At 59.5% G+C, this 13,040-nt stretch overlaps 2 protein-coding genes across 5 annotated transcripts in view; one reads left to right on the top strand and one right to left on the bottom strand.

Moving 5' to 3' along the window:
* Positions 1 to 4,045, top strand: part of TICRR (TOPBP1 interacting checkpoint and replication regulator) — a 43,165-nt gene extending 39,120 nt beyond the window's left edge. Inside the window, exons 20-22 of one of the 2 annotated variants that reach the window (XM_004763751.3) lie at positions 275 to 2,372; positions 2,484 to 2,609; positions 3,341 to 4,045. In XM_004763751.3, coding sequence (XP_004763808.1) covers positions 275 to 2,372; positions 2,484 to 2,609; positions 3,341 to 3,453 — 2,337 coding nt within the window. In that variant the 3' untranslated portion in view covers positions 3,454 to 4,045. Of the gene's footprint in view, positions 1 to 274; positions 2,610 to 3,340 lie in introns of both variants that reach the window. The other variant, XM_004763750.3, reaches the window with a different exon arrangement.
* The window catches only part of KIF7 (kinesin family member 7), a 28,780-nt gene continuing 18,324 nt past the window's right edge, over positions 2,585 to 13,040 (bottom strand). For 2 of the 3 annotated variants that reach the window (XM_045067171.1, XM_045067170.1), the window contains exons 12-19: positions 9,388 to 9,585; positions 8,979 to 9,104; positions 8,675 to 8,851; positions 7,434 to 7,649; positions 6,531 to 6,737; positions 5,552 to 5,750; positions 5,287 to 5,433; positions 4,288 to 5,122 (exon numbers count right to left, since the gene is read on the bottom strand). In XM_045067171.1, the coding sequence (XP_044923106.1) occupies positions 4,749 to 5,122; positions 5,287 to 5,433; positions 5,552 to 5,750; positions 6,531 to 6,737; positions 7,434 to 7,649; positions 8,675 to 8,851; positions 8,979 to 9,104; positions 9,388 to 9,585 (1,644 nt within the window). In that variant the 3' untranslated portion in view covers positions 4,288 to 4,748. Of the gene's footprint in view, positions 2,928 to 4,097; positions 4,150 to 4,287; positions 5,123 to 5,286; positions 5,434 to 5,551; positions 5,751 to 6,530; positions 6,738 to 7,433; positions 7,650 to 8,674; positions 8,852 to 8,978; positions 9,105 to 9,387; positions 9,586 to 13,040 lie in introns of those variants that run through there. The other variant, XM_045067172.1, reaches the window with a different exon arrangement.

Below are 13,040 nucleotides of genomic sequence, written 5' to 3'. Positions count from 1 at the left end.
CCTGGTTTAGCTGGCCTGTGCACGTGATGAAAACTTTTTTTGTCCCAGACCCAAGATTAGACTCCGTGTTTGGCGCTAGAAAAAGTAGCCAAGTGAAATCTGGGTCATGGCTGGAATCGGAAACGTGTCACTGTTGGAAAGCCAGCTTATGGTCATTCTGTCGGCTGCCCAGATATCTCCCATCTGCCTTTCTATTTTAGAGAGGACTAAAATACTCAACAGCGAGTACAGGTTATTATGGTATTTAGGCACTGAAATAAGCATCTCTTTGTAGACTCCTAAGAAGAGGAACCAGAAATCTCCAAGCTCTTCTAAAGCTACACCAAGAAGGTTCCCTCATTCCCCACGCATGCCACTGCGCACCCCTGAAAGTCGGCAGAAGCCCCCGACGGAGGTGACTCCTGCGAAACAGGTCATTTTTAAGGAGTCCTTAAAAGACTCCTCACATAGCTGGGGCTCACCGTCTGAACCCAAAGTCACTCCTCGGAAAGGACAATCCCTGGCAAAAGGAGGAACCTCTCCTCTCGAAAAGAAGACGCCAAGAACTCCCAAAAGGCCAAGGGGTCAATCACCTGGATTTCTGAGTTCTTGGCCACCTTCACTGACTTCCAGTCCCGAGAGCCCCTCCGGCCCGGAAGCCCTGATCAGGAGTGAGAGTCTGACTCCCGTCGGGTCTGCCCTGATAACGCCTCCCAGAGCAGCAGCCTCGGGGGCGCTACAGGAAGCCGCTCCGGAGCCAACACACTATCATCCCCATGTCCCTGAGGAGAGTCCTCCTCAGGCAGAGGCACTCATGCAGAAATGGAAGGATGAAGCCCTCTCAGTCTCCAAGACACCGAGGAGCACGAATCTGACTTCTCCCCCACCTCTTTCTCTAGAAAAACTTTTGACCTCTCCCTTAGGTGAGATTTCCAAGAGTCCATTTCGGGAATTTTCGATAGACTCTCCTCCCCCTGAAGAACTGGACTGGGAAGAGCCCCTGAAAGCACCCACTGGAGCCTTGTCTCTCTCCTGTCCTGTTCCTTCCACTCCCCCCCGAATCTCACAGATAACCCAGTCTGACCCCGTGCCCCCTCGGCCCCCTTCCAAAATTGGAAAAAGGCAGAGAGAGACCCCTAACCTGGACCCGAGCACCTCAGCTGTGCCTAGGATTCCCACAGCTGGCAACCCAGCTGCCCTCACAGACACTAGAAAGAACCAGAAGGAAGTGACCCTCTCTCCTCAGCCTTCCCCGGAAAGACACAGTTATTCTGGGACGGGCTACAGGAGTGACTGGTGTATGTCCTCTCCTCTTGTCATGAGTGACCCCGACGAGCTCGCTCTCCTGGACCAGGCAGAGCACCACAGCAGCGACGGCACGCCCGGCCACGTCATGCCAGCGGGAGAAGGTGAGGCGTCAAGGACAGTGGTGGCCCAGGAGAAGCCTTCTCTGTGCAACCCCGGGAGTGCTCCATCCCCACCTTCCTGCGGGCCCAGCTCTCCCCTGGCCCTGTCCTATGCCCTGCGCTGCACCACGGACAGAAGGCAGCGCCAGGCCGCCACGCAGCTGGAGAACCCGCAAGCCCCGACTCGGCCTTCCCGAGCCTCTGGCAGCCCCCAGGCCTATGAGGTGGAGCTGGAGATGCAAGCTTCCGGCCTGCCCAAGCTGCGGATTAAAAAGATAGACCCCAGCTCCCTAGCCGAAGCCGAGCCTCTGGGACAGGAGGGGACATCCCCGGGAGAGGAGAGCACCCTCCCTGCACTCAGCATGTCTGGGGCCACCAAGGCCTCGGGGAAACCTGAAGCCACCTACGTGTCGCCCCCCTGCCTTCGCCCCTCACATAGCACCCCCGGCAAGAGCGGGGGACAGACCTACATCTGCCAGTCCTGTACCCCCACCCGCTGCCCCTCTAGCACCCCCTCTCCGTTTCAAACAGACGTCGGTGTTCCCTGGACCCCGTCTCCCAAGCACAGCGGGAAGACCACTCCTGACACCATTAAAGACTGGCCGCGGAGGAAGAGGGCGGTGGGCGGCGGCACTGACCTTGCAGGCGTGTCCCTGCTCCAGCCGGAGAGAAGGGAGCGAGGCCTTGAACTCAGCAGCAGCAGGACGCCCCTTGTGGGGGATTTTGAGCTTGAGGGGGTGTGCCGGCTGCCAGACCAGTCACCTCCCAGGGACTGTGCGCCTCAGGCTGAGGAAGCCTCCTGGGGACAGTTCGGGTTGGGTTCCAGGAAGAGGCTCCTTCCTGCCAAGGAGGAAACGGAGGTTCCAGCCAAGAGAGCTTGTGAGGAGCTGAGAGGAGACGCAGAGCTTAGCAGGAGCAGGGAGCCATCTCCACGTGCGAGCGGGCAGCACCTGCCCTCCGCGGGCGACGACGAGGTGTTCCTTCCAGGTGAGTCTGTGTCCCTGGGGTTGCGGCTGGCGGTGCTGGGCACAGAGGCATCGGGAGGCTCCCTTGTCTGGGGGTACCACGGGACCGTGCTCACCCTGTCCCCTCCCATAGCTTCCACGCCCCCACCCGGCTGGGCGCTGCGCAGCTGCCTCTCAGCCAGCGGCCTGCAGGCTCTCACCCACTCTCCGCTGCTGTTCCAAGGGAGGACGCCTTCCTCACAGTATCACGAAGCCAGAGGTAACTCGTTAAGCGAGGGTCCTGGAGACTTACGTGGGTCCTTCGGGTGACTCCCCAGAGGTAGCTCAGGGTTGCCAGACAGTGGGATCGTGGAGGAGTCGGAAGGAGTGCCCGAGCTGGGACAGAGGACTTTGTCCCTGTGGGGTCCTGTGCTCGTCCCAGAGAAACTCCACCGCTGGAACTCCAGTGTGTCGTGAAACAGCTTCTGGAAGGAGTGACCTCTGTGCAGTGTAGTCACGGGCACCTGAGGAGCGTGTGTCGGGCAGCACAGGTGGCAGGTGATGCACTGGCAGTCATACCTCTGGGAGGGTCACACCTCTGTGATTAGATTAGGATTAGAGACCGGCTGTTGTGCTCAGCGTCTGGACATGGGGATTCCCTTTCCTCAACCCCACCTGGGATGGGACTGGCTTGCAGGTGCTTAGTGCACTACCAGGGGAGAAACATCTAGAACTGTAGAGGAACACGGGAGGCCACGGCCCCCAAGACGAGAATTTAAATGTACAAACAGCTGAAGGAATTCAGACCACGGTACTGTGCTTTCTCAGTCACTAACCGCCACCGCCCCGTGCTGGCGTGAGGGCACAGCCCAGTAGAAAGCACAGGTTGCCCTTCCTCAGCACGTGAGCCGCAGGCAGGGCTGGGGGGACATCCTCTGCATGTGGATCCCCTCCCGTTCAAGCCCCTTTTCTGTTCCATGCTCACGTCCTGCATGCCCTGTCTTGTTCTAGATGAGGACATAGAGGTCCTCCCCCCGACAGCCGAGGAATCTCCTTTCAGCCGAGCATTCTCCAGGAGACGCCCCATCAGCAGAACTTACACCCGGAAGAAGCTGATAAGCTAGTTAGGATGCAACTGGGTGGGGGGACTTCATACGACACCCACCACTGGGCTTGACCAGAGCCACCACCTTCCCAGGACAGACCAGTGCTTGGAGAGCTGTTTGCTCTGGCCGTTTCAGGAATTCTGGCCTCCAGTCATAGAGGAATTCTTACCCCAGAAACTCCATTCATCTGAGCCAGGACCTGACTACTCTGTCCCGCGTCACCCTGGGCTGGCTGCACAGAAACAGGAAGAAGCGGGGCGCTCTGAACAGAGGAGGCCCAAAAGATGAAGTCAGCCTGGTCCCCAGGAGCCTGCAGCTACCAGGGCCTGGTCTCAGGTCTCTGTGATTCCCACAAGAGTCCCTTCCGGGTTTTACTCCCCCTCCCAGGAGGCCTGCCGCCCAGCCCTGCCCCTTGCTAGGGGAGGCAGACCAGGACCTCAGCGCAGGCTTCCCTTCTAGCCCTCACGTCTCGGAGACCAAAACCAGTCCAGCAACCACCCCCTCACTTGGGAAGTGGGAGAAAGGGCTCCTGATGGGTCAAAGCTGAAGGCTGTGCCCGACAGAGAATGAATTTAACTTCCTCACGTCCTAATAAAACCCTCTCCATCTATGCAGCATTCAGTGCCTTTCTGTTTAAACCTCGAGGCCTCAGCTTGACTTACCCTGGCAGAGCTCCAGTGGTGGCTGGTGCCGTGTCTCGTCTCCAAGTCAGCCCTGCAACCCAGGACAGGTTGGGGTGGGGGGGCACAGCTCTCACTTGGCCCTGGTTCAGGGGTCTGACATGCTTTCAAGCCCGTCATGTCCTCAGATCAAATTCTCTTGTCTTGTAGGTGAAACCAAGTCAAACTCCTATTTCTCCTTTCAGAGACACTCATTTATTATAAAATGGTTTTACAAAACTCTAAAAATAGGCAAAGCTTCCCCATTCCCACCATAAACCTAAGACCATTTAAAACCCTACCTGGATGGCACTGACGGTTCTGGGTCTGGCTCTGGCTGAACTCCAGAAAGACAGGCACACAGACGTAGGCTCGAGGCCAGAAGTGCCTTTTGCAAACTCTCAAGCCAAAAGATGGCAATATGGTACCATAGCTCAAAGGTAAAAGGGGGCATCAGTCTGCATATTTAAAAAATTGAGTCCCATTCATTTGGGCTGTAGCCAGAATTTGCAGACTCCAATGGGGTCAAGATCAGGACCTGGATCTGCGGTGGGAAATCGAGACTGTCCTTCCCAGAAGCAGAGGCAGGCAGCGGAACTGCGCAGGGGCTCAGAGGTTCGTCCCCCGCCCCAAGGCAGGCCTCTGCCCACAAGCCTACAGGGGGTTTTTCCTGACGTCAATCATTCCTGGGCTGGCTCTGCGCAGGTCCCGCCGGGCTTTGGCCAGGACCCCGAAGTTCCAGGGCAGAGCCACCTCCGCACCGGAGAGCACCCGCCCTGCCAGGGGCTCGGGGGCCTCCCGCGGCCGCGCCTCCTCCACCGAGCCCTGCTCCTCACCGCACAGACTCGACCGTTTCCAAGTCAGCGGGAGGGGGGCCCGGACCAAGTCCCGCACCTCTTCCCGGGCGCGGGGGGCGCCGTCAGGGAGGGGCTGTGGCCGGAGCAGCTCGGGCGCGGCGGGGAGCTCGTCTTCGGGCCCGGGGGCTGGTCGACTCTCCAGGCACAGCGTCCTCTTCTCCGCACCTGGCACTGGGCGTGAGGGCGCTGTTGTCAGAGCCGGAGGCCGTGAGCGACGCGTGACCCGCCCATGAAAACCTGAGGTTAGCGCGGTTTCCCAGCTCCCCGCAGGCCTCAACCCGACATGGCAAAAAGCGGGGAAACGGGGGCCGCTCGGTGGTTCGGGGGAGAATTACCCCTGCTCGGGCCGGCAGCGCTCCAGCTACCGAGTTTCTGCTTCAGTTCCTGGTTCAGCCACATGTGGCGGCCCAGCTCCTTCTCCAGGGCTTGAATCCGGCTCTCGTAGTGCCTCTTGCTGTCTGCTAGGCCCTCCCCTAGGTGATCTGCAGGGGACAGACCCCGAGCCGGAGGGGTGAGGGGCCGCGGGCGGGGTGGGGCCAGCGGGGGTGGGGCCAGCGGGGGCGGGGCCAGCGGGGTGGGCGGGGCCGGCGGGGCGCTCACCTCGGCTCTGCTGCAGCAGCAGCTGCACGCTCTGCTCGTGTTCCTTCTGCTGCAGGGTCAGCTGGCGGTCCATCTCCAGGCGCTGCCGCTCCAGCGCCACCTCCAGCCAGTAGACCAGCCTCTGCTGCTCCTCCAGCTGCATCTCCAGCTCGGAGAAGGCAATCTGCTGCTGGTGCTGCTCTTCCCGGAGCGTCACGACCTGTCCCAAACCCAGACACGCTTGGCCCCTGGCCCTGGCGGCTCCCTTCCCCAGATAGTGCCCACGGTGAGGGAGGGATAGGGGGAGACGCGACCGGGATTCAGCCAACTCGCCGCCACCGCTGCCCCAAGGTGAAGGTCACCAGGAAACCGCCAGGGGGTCCTGCTGAGCCAAGACAGGGCCTCGGACACCTGGACAGTCTTCTAGGCAATGATGGCCCAATGACAAAAAAAGAGTCTGCGCTTTTTTTAACCAGATTATTTTCTGTCCCTGCCTCAACCTCCTTCCTCCCTTGTCACATGCTCCTAAGCGCCCAGACAGAGCGAGTGGCAGGATCTCCCTGTGGCCAGGGTTTCTCAACCCTGGCACTACTGGCATGGTAGGCAGAAAATGTGTGGTTGTAGGTGCCTGTCTGGTAGGTTGTAGGGGAGTCAGCGGCATCCCTAGACCCCCACCCGCACTGCGGTGGTGACTGGAAGCCTCTCCAGACATGGCCAGATGTCCCCTGGAGGCAAAACCCTCCCTGCTGAGAACCACTGATCCAATGGGTACACTGAAGGGACCCATGGACAGGGGCAAAGTGAGGAGAGGACTGGGTCTTACTTTCACTACGAAAGGCTTTAGGAAGGAGAGTCTGAGGCAGTCCTGGAGACGAGTTAGCCCTGATTCTGTCCCCGCACTTGGGAGGAAACAGGGCCTTCTCTGCAGCTGCCATCAGACGCCCCTGCCGCTCCCCTCCAAGCAAGCACCAGAAGGCGACGCTGGGAGCCAGTGACCCACCTTGTCAAAATACTTGCAGAGCAGGGCTCTGGTCTCTGAGGACGAGAGGTAGCTGAGCTTGGCCATGAGGTTCATCTCACACTGGGACAGCAAGGAGGCCGAAGCCCGCAGCACCCGCTGGCGGCACGTGATGGCCTCGTTCTTGTACTCAATGGCCGCGTCCAGGGCCTCGATGGCCTCGTCCAGCTGGAACAGCGTCCGCTCCTCCTATGGGACACAGGCCCGTGTGCAGAGGGAGGCCCGGCTTCTTGCACCCACTTCCCGAGTGACAGACCTGAGCCGACAATGCCAGCGTCCGGCCACAGAGGAGACAGCATGTCCCCTCGTCCTAAGCAGGCAGTCATCATGTCAGGAACAGAGTCCCCGCCCCGTATGGCAGCCTCGACCCCAGGGTGGTGGTGGTGGGGGGGGGGGGTCCAGCCTCGACCCCAGGGGGCCGCCAGGACTCTGAGAAGCCGCTTTCCGCAGTAGACTGCCTGCCTCTCCCGCTGTCTACACCAGGAAGCCGAGAACATTACACGGAAGGGCAGGTGTGGCGGGACTGCCGTGCAGGCACCAGCGGGTCTGCGGGGCTGAGCAAGGCTCTCCCTGCTGCGGGGCTGTGCTGCTGACACTCCTTCCCACCCAGGGAGCCCAGGCACGACACATGCGGCTAACACTGCACAGGACGCGGGGTGCACCCGGGGTCTTCCTGGGTGGGAACCTCAAGGCCCCGGCCCGCGTGTCCCAGCCCAGGCGGCCAGAGCTGGCACCAGGGCCAGGCCAGCATCCCCCCAGCCACCACCCCCCTCTGGGTCTCACTGGCGGGAAAAACACATTTGGGGAGCAGCAGGGCCCAGCACCGGGGAGGGCCGCGGAGCACGGACAGATGAGGGACCAGTGAAGCCCGGCCACGGGGCTTACCTCGGGCGACAGCAGGCTGCCCCGCCTCAGCTTGCCGTCGATGTCCAGGCGCTGCTTCAGCAGCGAGTCCTTCTCCTGGCGCAGGGCGTCGATCTCCCCGCGCAGGCGCTGCTGGCTCTGGGCGCTGCCCTGCCGCAGCTGCCCGCTCTTCTCCGACAGCTCCTTCTCCAGGTGCTCCAGCCGGCTGGACACGCGCACGATGTCCTCGCTGAGGGCCTGGGGGCGGCACCACCAGGGGTCAGGGAGGGGGCGGGCCCGTCCACCCACCCGGGAGAGGGTGGACACAAGTGGCCCAGCCCCACCCAGGGAGGCAAAGGAGGCTGCTGGAGCTTCCCTCAAGAGCTCAGTGGGCAGGCCTGGCTCTCCGTCCTGCGGGGGCTCAGGGAGTGGGGCCTCGAAGGAGGGGCTGGCCCCCAGGGATGGCCCAGGACACAGACAAGCACGGGAAAAGATACTGGAAAAAGAGGACGGCATGGACCGAAAGAAAGCAGGCCCTTCCAGGAGCCCAGCGTGGGAGGAAGAGAGGACTCTGCGAACACAGGGAAGTTCTGGACGATCCGGCAGTGCCCTGAGAGCTCCTGGCCTCCAGAGTGCTCTGTGACAGCAACAACGGGTCGGAAGCCCTGTGGGGACCTTGCGGGAGCACCGGCTCCTGGCCCAGGCTCTGGTTCTGTGTTTGACACCCCCTTGCCATCTGCGTGGCAACATGGGGCTTCTGCTCGACTCCACTCGACTGAGGTGGAAACTGGCTCAGAAGGTCTTATTTAGGAGGAAGCCATGACACGGGGTGGAGAGAGGCGGGCTGGGCCACGTGCCCGGGTCTCTCCACGTCCAGCACCAGGGAGGGCTGGTTCTCCACCTGCCAGTCCTCGTTCTGCCCGCATAGCCCCAACCAGCGTCTTCTACCCGCACATCAGAGCCTGCAGCATAAACACCCTGACGCCCCCGAGGCCCCAGGGGCTGGCAGGCTGTAGTCCCGTAGGACCAAGCATCACATGGCTGGGACTGACCTGGCAGGGACGCCACCCAGAAGCAGCTCACCTGTCTAGACCTTACCTGGCGGGATTACCGTCCGCTGGCGGAGGAACCTCAACTGGAAGGAGCCACTTATTGGAATCTCACCTGGCAGAACCTCACCTAGCAGAAACCCCCCTGCCAGGTCTCTCCTGGGAGGACCTCGCCTAGCTGGACCTCACCTGGTGGGACCTCGCCTGGCCAGACCTCACCTGGCCGGACCTCACCTGGCTGGACCGCAGGCGTTTACTCTCCAGCCCCGTCTTCTCCTGCATCAGGGCCTCCTTCTTGGCCAGGATGGCCTCCCGCTTGTGGAGCTCCTGCCCCAGCTCCTCCAGGGCCCGCCGCTGCTGCAGGACCTTCTCCATCTCCTGATCCAGCCACCTCTTCTGCTCCTCGATCTTCTGTGGGAGGGTGGGGGGCCCGGGGAGGGAAACTCAGCTCTGGAACGGGGCTGGTGAGCGGCTGCCCAGGGTCAGAGCAGGGAGAACGGCTCCCCCACTCCCCGCCATGGGCGCGGCGCCCCCCCACCTGCTGCTGCTCCAGGCTGACCACGGAGCCGTTGCTGCCGCTGCGCCGCTTCCGCTGGAAGGCCGCGATCTCTTCCGTCTTGATCTTCAGGATCTTCTGCTGCTGCTCGTGCCTTCGCTCCAGCTCCTGGGGACGCACCAGGCGAGAGGCTCAGCGGCGGGGCCGTGGGGGGCAGGCCGGGTCTCTCCAAGAGCTGCCTGGGCTCCCCAAAGTCCCTGGGGGGACAGGCTCGCCGCCCCGCATCTCACGGGACCCCACTCCACGCACGGCCCGCCTCCGCCCTCCCCCAGGCTGGAGGACACACTCAGGGAGGCCAAGCGACCGGCTCAGGAGGTCACACAGCCCCAAGGGGAGCAGGAGGTGGGGGCCTCCCCCAGATGTAGGCTGCTTCCCCTGCCGGGAGCCTGACCTGGACGCGGTGCTGCCGCTTGTTCATCTCGGTCTCCAGGCGCCGCTTCTGCTCCGTCTCCTCGCGCAGCCGCCGCTGCAGCTGCCCCTGCTGTTGCCGCATGAGCTGCACGTGCCGCTCGAGCTCCTGCAGCCGCTTCTCGCGCTGCGCCGACAGCGACGCCAGCCGCTCCGTCGCCTGCTTCCTCTCCTTCAGCACCTGGACCGACACAGCCTCCGCTGGGCCACCGCCCGCCCACCCCCCCGCCGGACACTCCACCGGGATGGGCAGGACCCAAGGCCGGGGAAGGGATAGAGGGGCGGACAGAGGGGGACACATGCCCAGGGGCTGGGGGGGTGCATAGACCCAGGACATCAGACTGGCGATGGGGGGGCAGTCTGACGGTAACTAGGGCCCAGGCACCCAGCGGGTGTTCTGTATCAAGCGATCCTGACCTTCCTCTGGAAAAGCAGGATTACCATTATGCCTACTTTACAGCTTAGGAAACTGAGGCACCGACAGGTCAGGAAACCCGAGCAAGGACACGCAGCTAGTAAAAGGCAGAGGCGGGATTCAAACCCAAGCAGTTGAGTTCCAGAGCCCGCACTCCCGGTCCTTCTACTATGTGTCTCCCGGACACCGGAACTGAGAAAAGTTAGGAAGGAAAGAGGGATGGCCAGCTGGACAGACGGATGGACGGGATCACAGAAGGGTAAAAAACAGGATGAAGAGATAATGCAGCATCAGAAAAAAGACAAGAGAAAGACAAATGGATGCACAGAAAAACGGACAGTGGGTCACATCCACTGTGACCAAAGGTGCTGAGGAAGATCATCGAAAGACGTGATCACTGGTTGACCCATGGGCTGGACCTGGGTGATCAGAGGCGCCTCACCCTGTCCTTGGAATGTGGTTTCTGCCTGCCTTTCCCGCTCTCACAGGGGGCTCCAAAGACATGGTCTTGAGACAGTGACGAGGAGCTGGGAACGCTGCACGGTTCCTAAGACGGAACCCAGTGAAGGCCTCTTGATAAACTTTCAAGATGTAGCAGGTAGGCATGGGGATCCACCGAAGATCAGCTTTGTCAATAAATTCCCTTTGCTTATTAAACCTGCCACCTTCCAACCTGGAGTGGCTGCCTCTTTGGTCTCTCTCTGCCCTCCAGATGTGGGGACCGATTTAAGGTTACCTCTGGGAAGCTCCCAAGGAGATTACCACCGAAGGAATGGACCTTGGGGAAGAAGGCATCAGGGGAAATCCTGAGCTGGTCACAGAGCTGTGTGTGTGTGGCGGGGAGGGGCAGCCCCTATGTCAGACACTCACAGACGGCCACGTGAGGACAGGGGCACCCTGAAGATGCTGGCTGATTTAGGGGATTGTGGGCTGGGGTAGAGAAGCAGAAGGCAAGGCTGTGCAGTGGGCTGGCCTTGACTGTGGGCAGTTCATGTGGCCGCTGAGACCCAGCTAGAGGCCTTGGCCTGAGTTAGAGTTAGAAGAGCTGAGATTAGAGACGGACGGATTAGAGTCTACTGCTTTCTAGGCTGGCGGACAAAGTGGGAGAGCAGAGTAATAAGCAAGTTATGAGGATGAGGGCACGAGACACCTCCGGTTGACATCGGGGCTTGGGACAAAGCCTGGTTCAGACGCTAAGAGAGGGACTCTCTAAGGAGGTGATCAGAATAAAGAGGAGGACGTTGTGGTAATTGAGGAGGAAATGGACAATGTGGCCCATGCCCCCAAACAAAGGAAAAATTTATTATTTTTTTTAAAGATTTTTGAGAGAGAGAGAGAGTGCGAGCGAGCACAGAAGCAGGGGTAGCAGCAGGCAGGGCAGAAGGAGACGCAGACTCCTGGCTGAGCAAGGTGCCCGATGCGGGACTCGATCCCAGGACTCTGAGCAGAAGGCAGACGCTTCACTGACTGAGCCACCAAGTCACCCCCACAAAGGCAAAAATTTAAAGAGCAATCACCCCAAAACTTCTAGAAGAAAACTTGCACGCTTTCTCTGCCCCTTAAATTTGTATCTTCCAAAGCCCTGCCCACAGAGACTAAAGAAAAATGTCGGGGAGACCTTCTACAAACTGCTGTCAGTTTCCTTGCCCCAAATCCCGTCCAGAGCTTCTGGAAGATGAAGGGTATGAGTGCGGGTGGACAGTGATTCCTGGCTAGATGGCCGCAACGAAAGCCGAATGGATACAGGAAGTTGCGGGAGAGGTGTGGGAAGACTGGGGAGGGGCAGAACCTTAGGCTCGCCTCATCCCAGGGTACAGCTACGTAACATTTGCATTGGTCCAAAAGACCCAGAAAATGACCCGAGGATGGCAGATCAAACTCCACAACTAAATGCATCGAAAAGGGAGGGAAGGGCGGAGGAGGTGTGGGGAGCTAAGTGGACCATAGGACTGTCCACGGGAGGGACAGATGCCAAAGAAATAAAGAAGGGAGGGAAACCCTTACACCAGGGAGCCACCACGGGAGACAACTACCATAGCATTTGGCTTTGAAAACCAGAGGGGGCAAATTTTCAGAGTTCTTACAACTAGCAACTAGCATATTTAGAGCCTGGAACTATAAAATTCAGCAGGCTCAGCTCAGGGGAGAGCCCCGAGGGTGGCAGGAAGTTAAGTCCCTGCCCTTACAGAGAGAGCACAACACATGAGCCAAGGAGATACAGCACAGAAGCAGTGGTTTGAAAAAATGCCTGGTGCATACAGGAGGGAGAGAAATTCACTAATCTCGGAGGTGTTCTGGAGGGACAGAGGTCACTGGGAGACTCCTCCAGGAACAGAGGAGCTGGAAGGCACCCTCCCCCTCTGCTGCCCCCAGCATCAGTGCTCGGCCATCTGCAGGAACCAGGCAGCACCAACATTTACTACTCAACTTATGCACACTGAGCCCCATCCCACCCCACCATGCTCAAGTGGATCTGGCCCCTGCAACCAGGCCTGCCGGAGTCCCAGCAAGACAGGAATCCTCCCCCAGAAGAAGGCCGCAAACCTTGCAAACACTCTGTGCCCCATGCTTTACAGATCCGCCTTCTCCAACCCTGCAGTTGGTCCCAGGCATGATGGCAGGTTCCGGTCACCAGAGGACCAGTCCGCAAACCTTACTAAAACTGGATGCCCTGTCCCTGTGGAGGTCACATCTCTGCCCCCTTTAATCTGCTCTTGGAGGAGCCCATCGAAACCTGGGCCACAAGCGTGGCAGTGTGCAAACAGCCCCGACAGGAGGCAGCACCACTCCAAAGTGACTCTTGCCACCAAGGAGAGGGACCTGTGACCTCACACAGCAGACTGCAGTCCCATCAGTGGGCTGGGGGCAGACATTTGGTCAGGTTCTGGGCAACAGGGGACACTGCACTGCAGGCACTATGGGACCTCTTCATCATAAGGGCACTGATTTCAAGAGCAGGAGCTGTAGCTAACTTTCTGAACACAGAGAAACAGACACAGAGTTAGACAAAATGAGGAGACAGAGGAATATGTCCCAAATGTAAGAACAGGACAAAAATCAGCAAAAGACCAAAGTGAAACAGAGATAACTAACATGCCTGAATAGAGAATTTAAATAATAAAGATTTAAATTTAAATAATAAATAGCAAATTAATAGCTTATTATTATTATAGTATATATCATACATATAATATATATATAACAATGTAATATAAATAATA

The sequence above is a fragment of the Mustela putorius genome, unplaced genomic scaffold, assembly GCF_011764305.1.
Source record: "Mustela putorius furo isolate JIRA1106 unplaced genomic scaffold, ASM1176430v1.1 tig00003875_pilon_pilon_pilon, whole genome shotgun sequence".
NCBI lineage: Eukaryota > Metazoa > Chordata > Mammalia > Carnivora > Mustelidae > Mustela > Mustela putorius.
Note: the sequence above shows the minus strand (reverse complement) of the source record. Positions and strands in the feature narration are given on the sequence as shown.